The 24146-nt window shown below is 46.9% G+C and overlaps 1 protein-coding gene across 2 annotated transcripts in view; it reads left to right on the top strand.

Annotated features, from left to right (window-relative positions):
• Window positions 1–24146, top strand: part of LOC146059506 (trifunctional purine biosynthetic protein adenosine-3-like) — a 63180-nt gene that overhangs the window by 23379 nt on the left and 15655 nt on the right. For both annotated transcript variants that reach the window (XM_083171797.1, XM_083171796.1), the window contains exons 8-18: window positions 3380–3467; window positions 5135–5220; window positions 7128–7266; window positions 7746–7935; window positions 8078–8145; window positions 8831–8949; window positions 11122–11320; window positions 11958–12209; window positions 12391–12543; window positions 20937–21140; window positions 22419–22550. In XM_083171797.1, coding sequence (XP_083027923.1) covers window positions 3380–3467; window positions 5135–5220; window positions 7128–7266; window positions 7746–7935; window positions 8078–8145; window positions 8831–8949; window positions 11122–11320; window positions 11958–12209; window positions 12391–12543; window positions 20937–21140; window positions 22419–22550 — 1630 coding nt within the window. The remainder of the gene's footprint in view (window positions 1–3379; window positions 3468–5134; window positions 5221–7127; window positions 7267–7745; window positions 7936–8077; window positions 8146–8830; window positions 8950–11121; window positions 11321–11957; window positions 12210–12390; window positions 12544–20936; window positions 21141–22418; window positions 22551–24146) is intronic.

Genomic DNA, 24146 nt, shown 5'->3' with positions numbered 1-24146 from the left:
CCTCTCTGCCATCTCCACCTGGATGTCTGAGCGATTTCTGAAGCTGAATATGGACAAAACCGAACTCATTATCTTTCCCCCACCCAGAGCTATGCCCCCTACTAATATGTCTATCACTGTTAACAACACCATCATCTCCCCCTGTTACACGCCGTCGTCCTGGAATCCCTGCACCCGGACGGACGGCGGGTGCAGCGTCATTTGACGCGGCAGCATCATCTGACGCGGCAGAGGCAGCGTCATCTGACGCGGCGAGGGGACGTTACCAGGCAGCGTCCCAAGCCTCACGCGGAGGCTAAGCGTCGGGGCGTTGCTAGGCAACGTCCCCGAACTTCCGCCAGGCGGCGCGAATTTTGAATAAATAGCCGGCGTCTGCTGGGCACAGACGCCAGTCATAGCTTTATTGCTCCCCAGCATACTGCTGTTCCCTCCGGTCCTCTAGGTCCCTGGTCCTAGACTCCCTGGCTGTGGTTCTCCGCTTCGGCCTTCCTGGTCTCCCAGCTTGCCAGCTTGTGTCCTCTTGTGGATCTTATTGTTCCTGCTTTTCCCTGGACTCCTCTGCTGAATTCCATCCTCAGCCTGTGAGCCTGCATCGGACCCACAGTCTCCATCTTCCGTGGGTCACGTAAGTGCTCCAGTGGAGCCCGGGTCTTTTCCTTCTTTGGTTCCCTGGCCCTCCGTGGCTGAGCCCCTCCGTGGGATAATCCTTGGTTTCCTCTCTTTTGCCTCCTTTATCCCCGTCTTTCGGTATATGTTCCCTTGCCCCTATCTGTCATTAGTATTCTGTTTAGGCAGGAGTGTCGCTTCTTCATCCAGATCCCTGCTTTGGGAGTCACGGTCCCTCTGGTGTGTTATTGGGGACTCCCTTCCATCTGCTGGTGTCTGAGACTTGGTCGCACTCCCCGTCTTGGCCTGGTGCCGGCAGTTAGGGGCCTTTTTCCAGTTAGGTCCATTAGTCAGCTTATCCTCTTGGGATACCCCGTGGCGATCACTTACCCCTTGTCATTACATAAGACCTGGCTGCATCGGGGTCGGAGCGGGCCTAACTCGCTCCTTCGGACGCGGCGGCCACAGGTGAAGCCTAGCTCCGCAGGGGTTTGCCATCTGCCACGGGGACTCAACAGAGTGAGTGTAGGACCCGCTGTGGCCGTCCTAACCGGCGGTCCCGGCTGCGGGCTCACCCCTGATCATCTCGCCTTCTGGAACCCGCTATTGTCTCCAGGGCACCGTAACACCCCCGTTTCCCAACTCCGCTGCCTGGGTGTCACTCTTGACTCCTCCCTCTCCTTTGCACCCCACATCCAAGCCCTGGCCCATTCTTGCCGGTTCCAGTTACGCAACATTGCTCGCATCAGGCCCTTTCTCTCACAGAGTGCAACTAAGCTGATCATCCACTCATTGGTCATCTCATGGCTCGACTACTGCAATGTTCTCCTCACCGGCCTCACTCAATCCCAACTGGCTCCTCTCCAATCTGTCCTCAATGCTGCAGCCAGGCTTATCTTCCTCTCCCGCCGCTCTAATTCTGCCACTCACCTTCAACAAAATCTGCACTGGCTTCCATTCCCCTACAGAATCCTCTTCAAACACCTCACACTCACATACAGGGCCATCTCTAATTCCATTGCTCCATATATCTCTAACCTCATCTCCATTCATACACCCTCCCGCCCTCTACGGTCGGCTGACGACTGTCGTCTCTCCTCCACCCTGATCACTGCTTCCCATGCTAGAGTACAGGACTTTGCCCGTGCTGCACCCCTTCAGTGGAACGCACTCCCTCGCTCCATTAGACTCTCCCCGACCTTGCAAAGCTTCAAACGGGCACTGAAAACTCACCTATTCATCAAAGCATACCCTTCCACTGCATAAACCAGATGGTTCTCCGACCCCTTGCCTGTTTACATCCTGCTATCTAACCACCACCCACTTGCTTGCACCTCTTGTAATCTGTCTGTCTTCCCTTCCTACTAGATTGTAAGCTCCTCCGAGTAGGGCCCTCTTCCCTCCTGTTGTTAAAGCCCTCTTCTCTTCACATGTCACTCACAGCTCTCCTATACTCCAACACTCAGTGACCATCTTTGTCCGCATACTCATCTCCATTATTGGCATCTAGCCTCTAGTTGTATGTTGATTGAGTCCTCACTACTTATCCAAGCTGTAATGTGTATTGAACTGTGGCACTCTTTATTTGTACTGTATTCTTGTTATTTATTCAATGTTATGCCAAGCTTTGTCTTCCTGTATTGTTCCTTTGTACGGCGCTGCGAAACACTTGTGGCGCCTTATAAATAAAATTATAATAATAATAATAATAATGGTCACTCAAACTATTAATGTAAATCCTGTGGGTCACTGTGATTGTTCCCAGATTACCATTTCAATTTTCCCCTGTGATGTTATTCGCTCCCCCCCCCATGTGATTGGGGCACATTTTATAGGGTAATACACTATGACAAAACATCTATGACACTTTCTCACAACATTTATTTCCAGCAAAAAAGCTTCCTCTGGTATCTGCAAGAAATGTGTCTGTTGTTAGAAAGCACGTTTTAGCGGCACGGATGGTGTAATGGTTAGCATTACTGCCTCACAGCACTGTGGTCATGGGTTCAATCCCCACCATGTGTTATATATACGGGGCAGTACGGATGGTGTAATCCATGGTGTACTGCCTCACAGCACTGAGGTCATAGGTTCTATTCCCACCATGGCCCTAACTGTGCGGAGTTTGTATATTCTCCCCGTGCTTGCGTGGGTTTCCTCTGGGTACTCCGGTTTCCTCCCATAATCCAAAAATATACTGGTAGGCTAATTGACACCAGACAAAAATAAATAAATAACGTGTGTGTGTGTGCTAGGGATGGCCATCGTTGCCATTGCCATCGATGGTTGCCATCGATGGCAAATTGGCAACTGGCCATCGATAGTGCTTAACTATGCAATGGCTGACCATCGATATTTTTACATATCGATGGTCATCCATTGTGTTTGATTGATTGGCCTGTGGGCCAATCAAAACACGGGGGCGGGGCTTCGCGGGTGTCGGGGGCGGAGCTATGCTCCGTGTCCCAGCACTTTGAAAAAAAAAAAAAGCAAAACATCGTTTTGCTATTCCATCGATGGAGGGAAACCATCTGGTACTCCCCCATCGATGGCAAAAGTATTCGACATCGGCCATGAACCATTGATGATTTCTAATCATAGATGGTCGATGGCCATCCCTAGTGTGTGCTTAGCGAGCGGACCAGAATCACCCCGATAGATTATAACAAAAATACTTTCCGTAAAGCGCTATATAAATAAGTGGTAAACATGAAACCCAGGCATTATTGTATATAATTGTGATTCTATATTCCTGAATATCTCTGATTGGCAGATGTCAGATAACATTTCCAAGATGATTCACGATGGAATTCTCTGGAAAGCTGGAGACGCTCTGAGACAGGAGGGCTGGAGTTACACAGGTAAGGGATAGTATATTACTGGTTATTAGGATTGTCTGTGTAACAAATCTCTTTTCACATATAATTGGGTAACTTTACTAACGATGCTGCCCATAGCAACCAATCACATACTATTTGTTATCTTCTAGAAGGTGCCAAATAAATGAGAAGTAGAATATGATTGGTTGCTTTGGACAACATCCCATCTTCAAAAGAACACTCTTAGTAAATGTACCCTAACATGTCCGATGCCGTTCCACCCTCAGGCTTCAGGTTAAACTGAGCAGTGTATAGGGGTAATAAGGAGCGCTAATTAGGTATGATATGGGAATATGACCCATCTGCTCCCGTATTGCACATAGTTACAATGGGGGTTATTTTGGTTCACTCTTTCTGACAAAATCCTTCTTAGATGGACAAAACCATGTGCACTGCAGGGGGGCAGATGTAAAATGCGCAGAGAGAATTAGATTTGGGTAAGTTATTTTGTTTCTGTGCAGGGAAAATACTGACTGCTTTATTTATATACTGCAATATATATCTCACTTTGAAGTAAAACCCCACCCAAATCTAATTCTATCTGCACAAGTTACATCTGCCCCACCTGCAGTGCACATGGTTTTGTCCATCTAAGAAGGATTTTGTCAGAAAGAGTGAACCAAAATAACCCCCATTGTAACTATGTGCAATACGGGAGCAGATGGGTCATATTCCCATATCAGACCTAATTAGCGCTCCCCCATAGTTACATGCGTCAAACATTGTGCATGCACAAAGGCACTATTGTGACTGAGACACACGCCATCAGATAGATTGAGAAAATGCTGAGTATTCCTGGATGGTGGTTACTCAGAGTTGACCCTGACCCTTTTGTCAATGTCAACCTTTTGCGTGCTGATATTTGTGTATATGAGTATAGAGAGGAGAGGGTTAGGTACGCTAATGTAGGGGGTGGGGGTACCCATCGCACCTGCATCAGGTGCGGTATATAAAATAGCCGCCTGTTTGTGTCTCATTTCATTTGCCGGCTTTGGTCCTGATTCGGGGCGGGATGTTTGTGAAAATGCCGTAAAAATCCTGTTATCGCATTTTTGTATGCACTAAATCCCGCACGACGGGTTACTGCTGCGGGGGGTATCACCAACAAAAACTGGCAATACCCCTAGAAGCCGATGAGCTTCTTTTTGTGACCCCCCACTGCCCCGCACCAACCCCCGCGCCCCGCACTGCTTGCGCCGCTCCCCCTCGCTTGATGTCCGGGCAGCCCAGACCAGTGACCTCCTACTCCCTAGCACCATACTTTGCCTTCCGGGTGCAGGGAGGAGGAGGAGCTGGCGGAGTTTTTGCAGCAAGCAGCCAATCACAGATGAGGGGAAGAGCCGGCGGGGACCCGCTGACACATCGCTGGCTGCTTCGCAAATGGTAGCTCTTAACGCAAGAGCTGTCCATTGCGATAATAATCACATATCTTATTGCATATTCGATTGTTATCGATGCGGTAGCTGGCGATGTGCGGCGAAGTGGGGTGGCGGATGTTTTATTCTATCTATCTTACCCAGCAGGTATACAATGAGCTGCTGCTGACTGCAATCTTCCATCTTGTAGTATTTTAGTAAAACTGACATAAGATAATGTGGGCCTGCAGGCGTTCCGCTGGGGCTGACTAACACTGTTCCTGACCCCACTAGGTCTCTTTGGTGCCAAAATTATGGTGACTGAAAAGGGTCCAGTTGTTCTAGGACTGAAATGCACCTTTCAGGAACTGGAGAGCCAGGTGACGTTTGGTATATTAATACAGAACATTGTTTCCTTAAAGCACCTGTCATATAGACTTGGGGCCAGATGCACTAAGCTTCAAAAGTGACAAAATGGAGATTGATAAACAGCCAGCCAATCAGCTCCTACTGTACCTGCCATATTACAGGCTGTGTTTGAAATATGGCAGGTAGGAGCTGATTGGTTGGTTGTTTATCACTCTCCATTTTGTCACGTTTGAAGCTTGGCCGGGTGGCCCTGATTGTTTAAAGCACCTGTCACATAGACATAGGGCCTTATTCTAGTTCACGCTTAGAGGCAAATTCCTTCTCAGATGGACAAAACCATGTGCACTGCAGAGGGGGGGGGGGCAGATGTAACAGGTGCAGATAGAATTAGATTTGGGTGAGTTATTTTGTTTCTGTGCAGGGATACTAACTGACTGCTTTATTTCTACACTGCAATATAGATTTCACTTTGAAGAAAAACCCCACCCAAATCTAATTCTCTCTGCACACGTTACATCTGCCCCACCTGCAGTGCACATGCTTTTGTCCATTTGAGAAGGAATTTGCCTCTAAGAGTGAACTAGAATAAGGCCCATAATGAGGTACAACAATCCCATTTTGTGCAGCCATAAGGGTCAGGGGTGAGCTGGGAAGGCCTCTGTCTCCAAAAAAAAAGCAATGGGGTGGTCTGGGTGTCCCGGGTCATGGGGAGAGATTTATCACAGTTTTTAATGACGGAAACTTGGTGTGGTTCCCATAGTAACCATCCAGATTCCACCTATGATTTTATAGAATGGACTAGATAAATCATAGCTGGGATCTGATTGGTTGCTATGGTCAACTCCTCTATTTGCCCCCTTTTAGAAAGTTTGCTCTCCTGCTTAGGGCCCTCGGTCAGTTGTGAATAGCAGCCTATACGGTAAAGTACCGTTGCACCAGGCCTGTGCTGCGCAGTGACTGACAGTCTGCCATTTGGGTATGGGGAGGGGTATTGATAGTCTCACTGCCATTTTAGAGGAGGGATAAGGCCAGAATCTCTGTCAGAGGATGCAGCCTGGATAAGTCATGCAGCAGCAGGAGTGACACCCCTTTACCATATTAGTGCAATAACACCTCCAAACACATCTGAATGAGGCTCAGTATGGGATGATGCTGAAAGGTATGAGTGCTGGTACATTATCATCACAATGTGGCCTAGCAGCAAAGGGGCGTGGCTCATATGAAGCCACGCCCCCTTTTCAACACTGTGTGGCATCCCCCCACCCCCTTTGCAAAGCAGCACCGGGCCGGGGGGATTTTCCCTTACAGCTGGTGTAAAGTTATCACATACAAGCAGCGACGGACTGGGCCGCCAATTCGGCCCTGGCAATTGTACACACTTGTGCACACGTCGGGCACGCGCACACATGCACCACGCATGCGTGTGCTGTCTCCCGGCTTGCAGGACCTCAGCGGCGCACAGAGAGCCGCCAGACCCGCCACGAGTCCAGCGTCTCTCTCTTTGAACGGATCTGGAGGCGGAGCCTCCACTTACAAGAAGAAATCGGCCCACTTGGCCATCGGCCCCTCTGGCATTTGCCAGAAGTGTCAGATGGCCAGTCCGGCCCTGCATACAAGGGGAGACGTGTCAAGCCTTGGAGACAAATAAGGTGGAGAAATTGGCCAAAGGAACCCAATAAGCTTTTATCATTTCTGAAACTGTGCTATTGAAATGATTGGAGTTTTGGGCAACTTCTCCATTTTATCTCTCTCTCCAAGGCTTGATACATCTCACCCAGAAAACAAAATCTTCTTCTAAGTAATGTGAATGAATCACATACACAATGTAAACTTTAGGAAGGACGCGCCAATGACATGCAAATCAGTGCACAGAGGAGAAAGGCAGATTCTAATACTAGGTTTCTGTCGCCCTCAACAGACAATTTCTCCACTACTGAAGTCCGATCTGTATGAAGTAATCCAGGCAGCCACCGAGGGCCGGCTCGGTTCCCACTTACCCGTATGGACTCTGGATAGCCCTGTGGCTAGTGCGTCCTCAAAGCAGCGAGGATTACACAGTACGTAACATCCACAGGAGTCACAACAGATGTACCGTCTCTGGCTGGTGGTGACAGTAATTGTATTTAGTTGTATAAGGAAACAGTGGGCTGGACAAAACAAGGGTATTGCCATCATGTGTGGGTTGGACAGGACTCTAACAGGAAGCAAGAGTTGGCGAGATGGAGAAAGGAACAAGATCCTCCAACAGCACAGTTGCATGATCTGAGAAAAGGAGCTGCGGTAATCAGGGAGGTGCTGGAAGGTCAGGGGCTCCTATGAGCTGATATCTAGTATGAGTTTCCAATCCTGTATCCACTAAATGACTCAGCTTGACTATAACTAACCAACCGATCCACAGCTTGGCCTCCATTAACCCCATAATGGCCATGCTGTGAGTGCATCCATGTTCCTGACAACCCAGCATGGAAGGTGTTGATTGGTTGGCCCCATTTATTTGAATGTGACCGATAAACATGTGTACATTAAATCCCCACAGCCAGTCACCAGGATCTGGAGATGTTCCGCACAGAAGCTGAGCCAGTGTCCTGTGATTCAGTGTCCAGCAGAGAAATCGTCAACTCCTCTTCCAATGATGCCTCCAAACAGACTTCAGTTGTGGCCTTTCCGGGAACTGCCTACCGGAAAGATGGAGCCTCTATAACTGTTGGTCACCAGGGCAGAAACAGGTGCGTTGGCGATGCAGCTAGAGGCGTATTGTGTAATAGTGTTCTAGCCTGTACATACAGTTTACAACACAAAATTCAGGAAGAGTAATAAACTGCTGTTGGATTTTGCATTTCATGGTTTGTGCCTTTGCCCGGAGAACAGACGTAACGTGCTTTATCCAGATGAGATCCACGAATCGTCTTCTGGGCCCGAACCAGCCGGATCCACAGGTATGGTCTCTGGAGGAGGTTGATGCAGAAAATGACACTGATCTCAGTCACAAGGCAACTCAATTTGTATGTAGCACAGAATATCCGGTATCACAGTTGATGTATTAGTTCGTATTAAAGCACTGTAGTCATGAGCTCAATTCCTGATCATGATTCATCTGCGTTTGGTTTATATGTGCCCCCGTGTTGAGTTTATATGTGCTTCCATGTTTGTGTTTCTGCTAGTTGTTCCTTCCACACTACAAAATCGTGCTAGTATGTGTATGGATTCTGACAATATTAACACTAGCGTTTTGCATGATAGGGACTTCTAACTGTAAGCTCCAAAGCGGCAGGAATCGTGATAGGAATGACACAAATTTGCTGTGTATCAGCCAGGAGCCGTGTTTGCCATACAACAGGGATTCTCAAACTCGGTTCCCAGGATCTGACACAGTTCACGGTTTCCAGGTCACCCGGCAGGTGCACAGGTGCATCCATTACTCATTGACACATTTTAAAAGATCCACAGGTGGAGCTAATTATTTCACTTGTGATCCTGTGAGGAGACCTGCGAAACATGCCCTGTGTGGGGTCCTGAGGACCGAGTTTGAGGACCTGTGCCATACAACATTCAATAATTAGCAGCAGTTATTTTCACACTGATTCTCTCCTCTACTCTCTCCTGATGACTTTTCATTTTTAGCCATGACACACGCCCAACAGTCACCCAGTAGGTGCGTTAGTTACATTGACATCAATCTAGCGCAGTACATGGATCCCATCTTGGTATGCACAATCAACAGCATTGGAGAGAAAATAAAGGTGAGTACAGTACTCCACATGTGTAACTTGTGCAAAGGTTCTTTACAGTAAGAGCAGTAAAGTTGTAGATTGTATTGTCAGAAGACTTGGGGACAAATATATTAGGGTGCGATTTTTAGACATGTGCTGTAAAAAATGTCCAAAATTGCACATTTGCTACAAATCGCACATGTACAGTAATAGGGTGTGATTTGCTGTCAAAATTGAATATTTTGCCGCAACCAATAAATCGCATTAAAAAAATCGCATCCAGATGCTCTGTAATTGAAAACATGACCAAAGTTTGCAAGAAAAATAGACCTACTTCTGGCAGGCGAGCTTGACAGAATCATGCACAGGTCAATGAGATCTGTGCATGGTTCTATCCAAAAAAGTGTCTCCCCTCCAAGCATAACCAGCCCCAAGCTTTTTTGAGCCGGTCCTGGAATCAAAAATACGCGGGACAAAAAAGAGTAGGGGTCCCCTGTATTTTGGAACCAGTACCGGGCTCCAACAGCCAGCGGTGTAATGCCACACCTGGGGACACTTTTTATACAACTTCCCTCAGCCAAAGCACTATCACCCTGACTGGTCAGCCCTGGACATTCCCTGGGAGATTGAGGATCCCCTCAGGCTTCACCCAACCAGGGCTGAAGCCCGGGGCTGTCCCCAGCACCCCTTGGTTCTGGGTGCCAGGCTGATTTTTGGTGTAAAAAAAAATAGTTAAATTAAAAAAAAACATTGGGTTGTGCTGTCGAACTACAAGTTCCAGCAAGCCCCTCATGCATGCATGGACTTGGAGAACTACAAGTCTCAGCATACTTAGCATTAAAGAACCTGCTGGGACTTGTAGTCCCACAGCATGACCAATGTTAAAATAAAAGCACACTGACACCCTGAAATGTATGTTTAATATCATACATGCATACGCACATTCACACACAAACTCCCTGGGCTGTGGGTGCCAGGCCTCACCTTGCCACGCTCTCCTGCAGGTCGGTCCTTTTCTCCAGTAAGGCAATCCAGGGGTTTACAAACAACAACAAAAAGATGAGTAACTGGGCTTGAGGAGCAGCATGTGTGTTTACACACAAGCGGGGCCTCCCCTATACTGAGGTCGCTGGGACTTCCCTCAACCAATCAGGGCTGAACTCCAGAGGAGCTCCCCACCTGATTGGATGTAGCCGTCTCCATGGAGATGGCTACATCCAATCAGGGCTGAGCTCAGTCATGTTTAAACAGTGGCTTGTCATGGAGCAAAGCATTCACGTCACCAGCTGGTGATTGTATCAGGGTAGCAGTGTTGTAGTAAATATTAAAAGCAGGGTCTCACTGAGACATCTGTCTACCATTGAAGTGAACTAGTACAATCGCAAGGTGGCCCCACACATCACACATGCACAGAGTTGGTGGACATCTTTTTTGGTGGACATCTCGGTTAGGTATTGTAGCCTCCCTGAAGGTGCTTTAATAGAGTATGCACAGTAATACTTTTACTCCTACACCCTATTCCTAATACCCCCCCCCCAGCCTAACCCTAAAGCCCCGTACACACGGGGGAGATATATTGCTCAGTTTCTCCTTTTCATCAGCGACCAGAGATGGTCGCTGATGAAAAAGAAACTGCCGGGGGGAGCCCGGCGGTGGTAATCAGCTGGTCGCAGGAGCATGTTCCTGCGACCAGCGATCACTACAGTGGTAAAAACGGGAGCGCACACCCGGCGATATATCGCCGGTGCACACTCCCATCGCGGGCAATATAGTCGCTTAGCGACCATATTTCCCGCGATAGTGTACAAAATCGCCCCCGTGTGTATGCACCTTAACCCTCCCTGTTAGTAAATAACCTTTCTGCCCCGTAAACTAACATTAAACCCCCCTTCTAAGTGCCTAACCCTTCCTCCCCACACAACGTATATCCACCCCCCCCCGACACACACACACACATCCTAACCGTAAATCACCCCCAACTGTCTTAACCCAACCCACCACCAGGTGGCAGTATAGATTCCGGCATTCTGACTGCTGGCATCCTCTGGCCATAATGTTAACCACTGTAACTGTGGCTGGCTTTATGAGTATTTACTAATTATTATACTATACTATTAGATGTGGAGACAATACCAAGAGAAGAAATAGTCATCCTGTTATATGTGTTTATTTACACTGAGTTCTTATCTTCCCCGGTTCTAGGTGGCCCAGGCATGCAATCTGCACAAGCTGGCTGCTCAGGGCCTGGTGACCACGTGTATAAATGACCTCTTGTCCAAGGGAGCACAGGTGACATATTTCATGCCTTATATTTCCTGTGGAAATCTTCCTGAGGATGTGACTGCAGCGATAGCTGAAGGACTAACCGAGGGCTGCAGAAGAACCGGGAGCATCTTAATGGGTAATGTCACTGATCTGATCGCAGTACAAATTTGTTTGGAAAATGGGCAAAACCATGCTGCACGCAGGTGGGGCAGATGTAACATGTGCAGAGAGAGTTAGATTTGTGTGAGTTATTTTGTTTCTGTGCAGGGTAAGTACTGGCTGCATTATTTTTACACTGCAATTTCCATTTTAGTTTCAACACACCCCACCAAAATTTTACTCTCTCTGCACATGTTACATCTGCCCCACCTGCAGTGCACATGGTTTTGCCCATTTTCCAAACAAATGTGAACTGCGATAAAGGCCATTGTTTGGATTTACTGTCTGACACTGCTAGAAACAAGTGTCAACTGCTGTTCATGCTGGAGTATGAGTCATGGGGTCAACAGCATTAAGGCCATGGGGTCGATGCATTGGGTTGACCACTGAAGGTCAACATATCGTTAGGTTGACACAAGCATTCGGTCACCATGGGCTAGGTTGACAGTCAAAAGGTGGAGCCATTGTAAACAAACATGCAGTTAGGTTAAAATAAAAAAAATCCAGAAATTTGGGAACATCGATGTTTGCCAACCATCGGCTTCTGATGGCCATCTCTAATCCAGACCTGATAAGCGTGCTCCCCGGTGATATGTTTCATTATCTCTTCTCAGACAGGGAGATGACGCAGCTGCCTGGTGCGGGCCCTGGCGGGGGGTACAGCCTGTTCGGGTGTGCAGTGGGCGTGATGGAGAGGAGGCACAGGCTACCACGGCTGGAGCAAATGAGAGCAGGAGATGTACTGATAGGAGTGCAGTCACTTGGGGCACACAGCAGCACCCTAGGCCTCCTGGGAGACATACTGCACAATCACGCTCTACAGTACTCATCAGTGATGCCAATGGGCGATGGAGCCACAACCTGGGGTAAACGTCGCTATTATACTTTATACAGGCTTACAAAGGAACAAAATAGTGTTTTGGGCTCAGTGTCACCGGGTTTCTCAATCCCTTCCCATCTCTCTTTCCTCTGATCCTGGCCTCCTCTTCTGCAAAGTTATTCCTAAAATAACTTAGTAATAACCCATACCTGTGTATGTGTGTGTAGGGGAGATGATAATGAGCTCGGACACGGTATACAGCCCCTCTCTACTCCATGCTCTCCAGTCCGGCCACATCAGAGCCTGTGTGCCCATCGCCGCGGGGGGACTTGTGGGGAGCATTCTCCGGAGTCTGCCGCACTCTCTAGCTGTTATTATAGGTAAGCTATAGCGGGTAAGTGTAATGATCCAGCCGAAAGACTAATTAATAATTAGTTAATTTCCTTAAAGCGACTTCAGCAGCAGATCTGTAGCTCACTACATAAACACTTTGATCTGTTATCTCACATTACGAGATTCTTCAGCTCAAGGGGGATGCAAAGGGGGTTTCCTGAGTCAGCAGTGACTAGCAAATATCAATGAAATGGGTAGATAAAGTTTTGCCCTTGTTTGGGGGGCCCCTTTGACAGCTGGAGCCCGGTGGTCACTGCCTCCAATGTCTCTAGGTGTTATGCCACTGTGGGAAAAAGTTGTATCACACACATTGACCATAAAGTAGTAACATATCTATGTAGACAATATCTTATGTGGGTAATCTGGGTATAGAATACTCATAGTCCAATGTTGCCATCCAAGATACCAAACATTGTGTTAAAACAAATATATCAACTAATTATTTGTCCCTTTCTTTCAGTGAGAAAAACAATGCCTGATTCTTAAACTGAGTACACATATAATGATATATGTACACTGCAACCTCCTATGCGATGGAACCCGATTGGATGCCGGCATATGAGAGTGCATACACACATATGCCGGTGTATGAGGGTTACTTGGTAGCAATGGAAAGACTTGACTGGGCACTTCTGGTCATTAGACCCCATCCTGTCATGGCATAAGGCCACCAATTGTGGGTCTATAAAGAGGGTTCGGAGCCCAAATTACAGGATTCTATTAGAATCAAGTCATACTGGCTCCGCTCCCTCCTCAAGGATACGCTTCCTGTCCTGCCCCTTTCAATAGGAATTGAGCAGGGATGCCGGAGTGTTACTTTCTTTTCCAGTTGTCTAGGGAACTCCCCAACAATTTGGCAATCACCCAGACATTCCTGGCAAATAGGTAACTCTACAGCTGTCGCAGAGATCCATGACACTCTGGATACAGACGATGGGACTTCTAATCGCAGGAAGGAGATGAGTTGTGACTGCAAGACGTGTGATTTAGAATTATGACCTTTAGGGGGATATTCAATCTCTGTTGAAATCTTGGTTTTGTCAAGATCCTCTTATTTTTCTATAGAAAAAGCATTTGTATTGCTTTTGACTATTCAATCCTTTTTTTTCCCGCAACTGTCCAATCCTCCTCGACAGTTTTAGTTTTTCGTTTCTCTCGACTGTCGTTACTTCTTACTTTCGACTTTGTTTTACTATTTGTCAATTTGGAGTTTAGAAAAATGGCATATACCTATACAATGTGAACTTGTTGAGATGGTTTAGACCGGTTTAAGTCATGATTACGACAATTTAAACTAGACCGTTTCTTCTGTCGGGAGCAGTCTATATACGTCAAAATTTGATTGATTTGTATTCTCCGACCTCTCCATAGTCCTGCCCTGGATCCTGGTCCCAGTTCTGAATCTGGTTCTGGTCCCAGTTCTGAATCTGTTTCTGGTTCCGATCCTGAATCTGATTCTGGTACCGTTCTGGTCCCCCACAGCTCCTATTACAGCTCTGACAGAATGGCACATGGAGCAGCGAGCAAAACGAAAGGCAATTCAGTATTGAATCCCCCCTTAATGTTTTATTTGTACTTTAACCCCTTCCCTCCGCAGCCTGTTTTTGCCTTCCTGACAGAGCCCTTTTTTTCAAATCTGACAGGTATCACTTAAGTGGGGATAACTTTTTTTTGCTTTTACTTATCCCAGTGATTTTGAGATTGTTTTCTCGTGACACATTGTACTTCAAGTTAGTGGTAAATTTGGGTCGATACAGTCTGTGTTTTTTTATGAAAAATACCAAAATGTCGTAAAAAAATGGAAAATTTAGCAATTTTCAAAATGTTAAATTTTCTGCTTGTGAGACAAATAATCATACCACTCAAAATAGTTAATAACTAACATAGACCATATGTCTACTTTATGTTTCCATCATTATTACAACCTCCTTTTAATTTTTTTGGACACTAGGAGGCTTAAAATATGAATAGCAAATTCTCAAATTTTCAAGAAAATTTCAAACACTGATTTTTTTAGGGACCAGTTCAGTTCTGATGTGACTTTGAGGGACTTGTATGTGAGACACCCCCATAAATGATGCCAATTCAAAAACTGCACCCCTCACAGTATTCAAAACAGCATTTTGGAAGTTTGTTAACCCTTTAGGTGTTTCACAGGAATTAAAACAAAGTGTAGGTGAAATTTCAAAATTTCATTTTTTTTGCAGATTTGCAATTTTAATACATTTTTCTAAGGAACACAGTAGATTTTACTAGAGAAATGTGACTAAAAATTGATTCCCCCCATTCTTTTGTTTTCATAAATATCCTATATGTGGCCCTAGTGTGCACGTTGACCAAACCACAGGCTTCATAATAGAAGGAGCACCTACTTGATTTTGGAGCCTCCTTTTTATGAGATTATTTTTTAGGCACCATGTAGGTTTCTAGGCACCATAAGATGCTAAAAGTTAGGAACCCCCCACAAGTGACCCCATTTTGCAAACTACACCCCTCAGGGAATTCATCTAGGGGTATAGTGTACATTTCAAACCCACAGGGGTTTCACCAATTGTGGTACAACTGGGCAGTGAAAATGAAAAATTACATTTTTTACACAAAAATGCAGTTCAGGCTCAAAATTTTTCATTTTCACAAGGAATGAAGGAGACAAAGCACCCCAAAATCTGTGCCCCAATTTCTCCCAAGTACGGCAATGCCTCACATGTGACCAAAAAATACCATTTGGGTGCATGGCAGGACTCAGAAGGGAAGGAGTGATTTTTGGATTTTGCAGCTCAGATTCTGGTGGAATGTTGGTGGGTGCTATGTCGCATTAGCAAGACCCCCGAAGCACCAATACAGTTTAACCCCCCCACAAGTGACCCCATTTTGCAAACTACACCCCTCAGGGAATTCATCTAGGGCTATAGTGTACATTTCAAACCCCCAGGGGTTTCACCAATTGTGGTACAACTGGGCAGTGAAAATGAAAAATTACATTTTTTTACACAAAAATGCAGTTCTGGCTCAAAATTTTTCATTTTCATAAGGTATGAAGGAGAAAAAGCACACCAAAATCTGTGCCCCAATTTCTCCCGAGTACGGCAATGCCTCACATGTGACCAAAAAATACCAGTTGGGTGCATGGCAGGACTCAGAAGGGAAGGAGTGATTTTTGGATTTTGCAGCTCAGATTCTGGTGGAATGTTGGTGGGTGCTATGTCGCATTAGCAAGACCCCCGAAGCACCAATACAGTGGAACCCCCCCACAAGTGACCCCATTTTGCAAACTACACCCCTCAGGGAATTCATCTAGGGGTATAGTGTACATTTCAAACCCCCAGGGGTTTCACCAATTGTGGTACAACTCGGCAGTGAAAATGAAAAATTACATTTTTTACACAAAAATGCAGTTCTGGCTCAAACTTTTTCATTTTCACAAGGAATGAAGGAGACAAAGCACCCCAAAATCTGTGCCCCAATTTCTCCCGAGTACGGCAATGCCTCACATGTGACCAAAAAATACCATTTGGGTGCATGGCAGGACTCAGAAGGGAAGGAGTGATTTTTGGATTTTGCAGCTCAGATTCTGGTGGAATGTTGGTGGGTGCTATGTCGCATTAGCAAGACCCCCGAAGCACCAATACAGTGGAACCCCCCCACAAGGGACCCCATTTTGCAAACTACACCCCTCAGGGAATTCATCTAGGGGTATAGTGTACATTTCAAACCCCCAGGGGTTTCACCAATTGTGGTACAACTGGGCAGTGAAAATGAAAAATTTATTTTTTTACACAAAAATGCAGTTCTGGCTCCAAATTTTTCATTTTCACAAGGAATGAAGGAGACAAAGCACCCCAAAATCTGTGCCCCAATTTCTCCCGAGTACGGCAATGCCTCACATGTGACCAAAAAATACCATTTGGGTGCATGGCTGGACTCAGAAGGGAAGGAGTGATTTTTGGATTTTACAGCTCAGATTCTGGTGGAATGTTGGTGGGTGCTATGTCGCATTAGCAAGACCCCCGAAGCACCAATACAGTGGAACCCCCCCACAAGTGACCCCATTTTGCAAACTACACCCCTCAGGGAATTCATCTAGGGCTATAGTGTACATTTCAAACCCCCAGGGGTTTCACCAATTTTGATACAACTGGGCTGTGCAAATGAAAAATTACATTTTTTACACAAAAATGCAGTTCTGGCTCAAAATTTTTCATTTTCACAAGGAATGAAGGAGACAAAGCACCCCAAAATCTGTGCCCCAATTTCTCCCGAGTACGGCAATGCCTCACATGTGACCAAAAAATACCATTTGGGTGCATGGCAGGACTCAGAAGGGAAGGAGTGATTTTTGGATTTTGCAGCTCAGATTCTGGTGGAATGTTGGTGGGTGCTATGTCGCATTAGCAAGACCCCCGAAGCACCAATACAGTGGAACCCCCCCACAAGTGACCCCATTTTGCAAACTACACCCCTCAGGGAATTCATCTAGGGCTATAGTGTACATTTCAAACCCCCAGGGATTTCACCAATTTTGATACAACTGGGCTGTGCAAATGAAAAATTACATTTTTTACACAAAAATGCAGTTCTGGCTCAAAATTTTTCATTTTCACAAGGAATGAAGGAGACAAAGCACCCCAAAATCTGTGCCCCAATTTCTCCCGAGTACGGCAATGCCTCACATGTGACCAAAAAATACCATTTGGGTGCATGGCAGGACTCAGAAGGGAAGGAGTGATTTTGGGATTTTGCAGCTCAGATTTTGGTGGAATGTTGGTGGGTGCTATGTCGCATTAGCAAGACCCCCGAAGCACCAATACAGTGGAACCCCCCCACAAGTGACCCCATTTTGCAAACTACACCCCTCAGGAAATTCATCTAGGGGTATAGTGTACATTTCAAACCCCCAGGGGTTTCACCAATTTTGATACAACTGGGCAGTGAAAATGAAAAATAAAATTTTTTACACAAAAATGCAGTTCTGGCTCAAAATTTTTCATTTTCACAAGGAATGAAGGAGACAAAGCACCCCAAAATCTGTGCCCCAATTTCTCCCGAGTATGGCAATGCCTCATATGTGACCAAATAATACCAGTTGGGTGCATGGCAGGACTCAGAAGGGAAGGAGTGATTTTTGGATTTTGCAGCTCAGATTCTGGTGGAATGAATCTGCTACGTGGCATTAGCAAGACCCCCGAAGCACGGTGAAATGATGAACCTAATAATCCATAGATGTGTGGTATATTTTAAAACACTCCTTTATACATAGGCCGGGTTTGTTGGGGCAAGTTTCACAGTGGAAAATAGTATCCTTTCTTATTCCCTTTTTATAGCAAACTTTGCACCTTTTTTGTGTCCTGCCCTTTCTTGCAGTGGAGGGGATTTCGTTAGGAAAATGCTGCCCTGGTACAATACGGGGGCCAGTACTAGAAGTACTGGGGCCCTCTGCCTGCTGGTTCCCAAATATTAGGCCCTTTATGACTTCCTCTTGAAAGTGCATAAATGTCCCCCTCTGGCTGGTAGAACGGAATAGCACGTAAGCGTTATACAGTGCCATCTGGATGATATACACGGCCAGCTTCTTGTACCAGATTTTTGTTTTCCGCAGGGGACTGTACGGCTTCAGTACCTGATCTGAAAGATCCACTCCGCCCATGTACTTATTGTAATCTAGGATACAATTAGGTTTTGAGGTGTGGGTACTGGTACCTCGTACAGGGATGGAGGTGGTACTGTCTCCATGAATTGTTGTCAGTATAAGGACATCCCTCTTGTCCTTATATTTGACCAACAACATATTTTCGGTGGATTGTGCACTGCTTTCACCCCTTCTCAGTACTTGGGCAATGTGCGTTTTTGGGAGGCCTCTTTGGTTCTTGCGCACAGTACCGCAAGCTGCTGTACCTCTTGAACCAAGGGCCTTAAACAGGGGGATGCTAGTGTAAAAGTTATCCACATAGAGGTGATAACCTTTATCCAGGAAGGGGTGCACTAAATCCCAGACAATTTTTCCACTAACACCTACGAGGGAGGGGGGGCATTCTGGCGGTTCAATTCTTGAGTCCTTCCCTTCATATACCCTAAACCTGTGGGTGTACCCTGAGGTGCTTTCACACAGCTTATACATTTTTATGCCATACCTTGCCCTCTTATTGGGAAGGTACTGGCGGAATTTAACCCTTCCTTTAAAATGTATAAGGGACTCGTCGATACAAATACATTTTTCATGGATGTACATTTCTGCAAATTTGGCACTGAAATGATCAATGACCGGCCTGACTTTGAATAGCCGGTCAAAGGTGGGATCATCTCTGGGTGGGCACTGTGCATTATCGGTGTAATGTAAAAATTTAAGGATTATCTCAAAACGAGTCCGAGTCATGGCCATACGGTAAAGTGGGGTGCTGTACAGAACATCTGTACTCCAATATTGCCTAATTTCTGGCTTTTTTACTATGCCCATATGTAACACCAGACCCCAAAACGTCATCATCTCTACTGCATCTACAGGGGTCCACCTAGCAAATGATGACGTGGGGTTTTGAGCAATAAACTGCTGGGCATATAAATTACTTTGGTCCACCATTAAATTTATAAAATCATCAGAGAAAAATAATTTGAAAAAGTCAATTTCTCTGAGACCTGTTGAATCAAATTGGATTCCTGGGATGGCCAAAAACTCAGGAACCTGGGGCTCAAAATTGTCTGGTGGTGGGGTCCATACGGGATCAATCATTTGGGGGGGGGGGGTCTCAGCTGCTCTACGGGGGCGTCTTTGAGGGGGTCCCTCATCACTAGAGGAGGAAGAGGAGCTTAAGACGAATCCTTCAAATTCCCAGCTTACATCACTGGCTGTGTCAGAGTCAGAGGCAAGCATGGCATATGCCTCCTCCGCTGAATACATTCTTCTGGATGACTGGGATGACATTTGGGATGACATTTGGGATGACATTTTTATTTTTGTGTTTCTGTAAGTGTAATGTTTCAACACGTGTATAGTGTAGGGGGGGGGTACAAACTTTATTTCAACACGGGGGGTATGTAGTGTGTAGTGTGTATGTAGTGCAGAAAAAAAAAATACTTTATACAGGAATTTGATCCCAATAAAAAAAAACAAAAATTGAAGGGGTAAAAAAAAAAAAAAAAAAAGGTCCTGCGCCAAAAATTGAGCACAGATGTTGGTCAGTAACGTCCGTCACTGAACAGCGCTCAAAGGCAACAGGACACCCACAAAAGCAACGTGGGTGTAAAAACAATTTAAAAAAAAAATAAACCACAACAGTGATTAGCAGTGAGGGGCAGCAGGCACCCAACTGTGGGTGCAACCTGACAGGGTATATATAAAAAAAAAAACCCTGGACCCCCAAAAAGTTGCTGATCAGTTAATTTATACTGATCAGCACAAAAGGGGGGGCAGCAGGGGGGCAGCAGTCAGTTGCACAGGCAGCACAACCTTTGGTGCAACTGACAGGTATATATATAAAAAAAAAACCTGCACCCCCAAAAAGTTGCTGATCAGCACAGATATACTGATCAGCACAAAAGGGGTGCAGCAGACACAAAATATAGCACTCTCTATCACTCTCTATCACTCTCTGTCACTCTCTGTCACTATCTCTCACGATCTGTGACTCTATGACACTGCAGCAGCAGGACACAGGAAGTCACAAGATCCAGGAAGCATCCAGCTGCTGGCAGCACGCTACCAGCGGTGATCAGCGGTGATCAGGTAAGTATCAGGCAAGGTTCAGGTATGTATAGCACGACAGAGTGGCCGGTGACCGCTCTGCACGCAATTCCAGACCGGAATGGCGTCTGCAGCGCAGTCACCGTTAGTTTAAATGACGCGCCTTGGCTGTGATTGGTCCGTCGGTCCGACGGACCAATCACAACCTTGGGGGCAGGTGGGGTGAGGTGGGGTGAGGTGTGGTCATCACCGGTGACCCCCTCATGCCCCCTCACACCCGGCGGTGATTGACACCTGTGTTACCGAGCGTCTGATTCGCCGGTAACACAGGAAACCGCTGCGACTGGCTGTTCACATTGAACAGCCAATCACAGCGATCGCCGACGGGGGGGAGGCATCGCCACCCCCCCTGGGCATGCAGGGACATGTCTGCTGTCAGGGACAGCAGACATGTTTAAACTGTCACCGCGTCTATAGACGCGGGGACAGTTTAAAGTCATGACGTATATATACGTCATGTGTCGGGAAGTACATCCCGGCCATGACGTATATATACGTCAAATGTCGGGAAGGGGTTAAGTAACTTGTAAAAAGAAAACGACCTTGCTTCAGGTCTTCTACCTGTTACTTGGATGTTTGCGACACAATAAAAACATTAATGATCATTGCACTCTGTATTCTTCATCTAAATCTGTATAATCTCAGACGCTCTCTGCTGGAAGATCCCGGCTGTCTTCTCCTGGCTGTACAAGGAAGGCTGTCTCTCCGAGCAGGAACTGGTTTGTCACTTCAGCTGCGGTGTCGGAGCAGTGCTCATAGTGAAGGGGTCTGCGGCCCAGGAGGTCCTGGCGGAGGTACAGAGTGGGCAGGAGGCATGGCTGATTGGGGGCCTTACCCAGCATCACACAGGTTACTTGATTTACCTCTGTTAAAGGAACACATATGGTACAGTATATGTAATGCTATAGTTACCAGGTCCAGGTGGTACTTCATTCCTCTGTCGCAAGGATGGGGAGCCTCCAGCTGTTGTTGAACTACACATCCCAGCATGCCCTGCTACAATTTTGCTATTTGGCCATGCTAAAACTGTCACAGGGCATGCTGGGATGTGTAGTTCAACAACAGCTGGAGGGCTGAAGGTTCCCCATCCCTGCTCTATCTTATGAAAAACGCATCTGACAATGGGTGTGAAGTTTTTTTTATCTGACTTTATAATGTTTTTTTTAGTTTTTCGGTACTTGTTTCCTAGCACTGCCACACCCGATTTACATCGGGGTTGTCGTGTCGGAAAAATCGCGTTGATCGCATCGCATGCGATTTGGTCGCATGCGATGCGATCGACGCGACCGACCCGATTTTTTGATTGAATCAAATGTGAATAGGGTCCCTGGGACCCGATTTTACATTGGATTCAATGTAAAATATTCCCTAGACCCCCCCCACCCTACGATAGACGCCAACCCGAAGCGTGGCGAGCGCAGCCAGCCCGCGAGGGGCGGCGTTGCGCGTCCTCCGACCTTTTCATTCCCCTACTATCCACGTCGGCGTGGAGTTGAGAATATATAGTGTGGCGAGCGCAGCGAGCCACCGAGGCCGAAGCGTGGCGAGCGCACTTCACTCGCCACGCTTCGGGCTCGGTGGCTCGCTACACTATATATTCTCAACTCCACGCCGACGTGGATAGTAGGGGAATGAAAAGGTCGGAGGATGCGCACCGCCGCCCCTCGCGGGCTCGCTGCACTCGTCACGCTTCGGGTTGGGTTGACGCTTCGGTTGGCGTCTATCGTGGGGTGACGACGGGGCCATATATAATGTGAAATGGGTCATATTGGCCCATTTCACATTTTTTCAATGTGAGATGGACTTTATCAAGTCCATCTCATCTTGTGCCATTATAATGGCACAAGACCGACGCGATGCTCACGATTTCAATGTTAAAAAATATTTTAACATTGAAGCCTATGGCAAAATCGGGGGCATCGCGTCGGTCGCGTCGGGACCAATGTTAATGGCCACGACCGACGCGATGCCCCCGATTTTTTACCTTTGCCGGCTAAATGGACCTGATTTCAAAGGAAATCAGGTCCATCGTTGGGATCGTGTACCTTAACTTAAAGGTACACGATCCCAACGATTGTGGCCATGCTTGGAAACAAGTACCAGTTTTTCTTTGTTGTGTTGTTGCAGGTCTGCCTCGCGTACGAGTTTGTCATCTTCTGGAGGCTTTGAGATTGAACGCGTTCCAGTTGCTGAAATCTGTCATTGTAAACAGATCACCCGCTAAGATTTCAAATGTGGCTGTGCTCATATCCCCCGCAGGTAACCCACATACATTTACTGGTCAATCTACAATGTGCTATTACTATCTGGTATCAACCCGTACATGTATCCGACACGTCGTGCTTCCACACTCCCATATTTTGTACCATGCACACCACACTTGCTGTGGCTATTGAAAGACACCGTTAGTGGTCTGAGATTCATCTGCACATAGGGGTAAATTTACTAAGATGGAAGTTCTATTGAAGATGGGACGTTGCCCATAGCAACTAATCAACACTCTCGGCACTCCTGGGAGACTTCTCATTTTTTAGGGGTGTCCCTCAGAGTTTTGGAAATGTCACTTGCGGTACTTGTTTCCTATCTGGGCGCCCAGGTTTTCTACGTACGGCACCGTACTGAAATCGGATCGCATCGCATCGTACACATACACGATATTGAACGATGCGATGCGATGCGATCCGATTCGATTTCCCATAGGAAACAATGTTAAATGGCTCAATTTAGCCAAATTATCATAGGAACAATAGTAAATGGGCCAAAAACACCCCTGAACATTGAAATGTCCCCCCAAAAGTAGTTGACGCCACCCCACCATCAACGTGAACCCGAAGCGTGGCGAGCGCAGCGAGCCCGCGAGGGGCGGCGGTACGCGTCCTCCGACCTTTTCATGCCCTACTATCCACTAGGGCGTGGAGTGAGAATAGAATAGTGTGGCGAGCGCAGCGAGCCACCGAGCCCGAAGCGTGGCGAGCGCAGCGAGCCCCGCGAGGGGACGCGGATACCTTCACAGGTAAACGCGTCCCTTTGCGGGCTTCCCAGGTGTCCATGGCGACGCGGACACCTGGGAAGCCCGCAAAGGGACGCGTTTACCTGTGAAGGTATCCGCGTCCCCTCGCGGGGCTCGCTGCGCTCGCCACGCTTCGGGCTCGGTGGCTCGCTGCGCTCGCCACACTATTCTATTCTCACTCCACGCCCTAGTGGATAGTAGGGCATGAAAAGGTCGGAGGACGCGTACCGCCGCCCCTCGCGGGCTCGCTGCGCTCGCCACGCTTCGGGTTCACGTTGATGGTGGGGTGGCGTCAACTACTTTTGGGGGGACATTTCAATGTTCAGGGGTGTTTTTGGCCCATTTACTATTGTTCCTATGATAATTTGGCTAAATTGAGCCATTTAACATTGTTTCCTATGGGAAATCGAATCGGATCGCATCGCATCGCATCGTTCAATATCGTGTATGTGTACGATGCGATGCGATCAGATTTCACTACGGAGAATAGCATGGTGCTCAATTTACTTAGTGGGCGCCCAGATAGGAAACAAGTACCTCACTTGCTCCTCCCTCCCTCCTCTTACCCAGGGGATCGTTTCATATTTATTAAGTTTCTTATACAACGTTGTACTTTACAATTGTAAATAGGGATAAGTCATTCTAGTTACAATCAAAATGGTAGGAGGGCCCTGCTCACAAGCTAACAATGGGATACAATCACTAGGTCGACAAGCATTAAGTTGACACCACTAGGTCGACATACATGAAGGTTGACATAACCCCCCCCCCCAGGCAGATACTAGGATCAGCGTAGGAACTCCTGGCCTGCAGGCCCCAGCTGAAGACCTCCGGTGGACTGTGAT

Source organism: Crinia signifera, chromosome 2, assembly GCF_055691185.1.
Source record: "Crinia signifera chromosome 2, ASM5569118v1, whole genome shotgun sequence".
NCBI classification, from domain to species: domain Eukaryota; kingdom Metazoa; phylum Chordata; class Amphibia; order Anura; family Myobatrachidae; genus Crinia; species Crinia signifera.
This window is presented reverse-complemented; position numbering and strand designations above follow the sequence as displayed.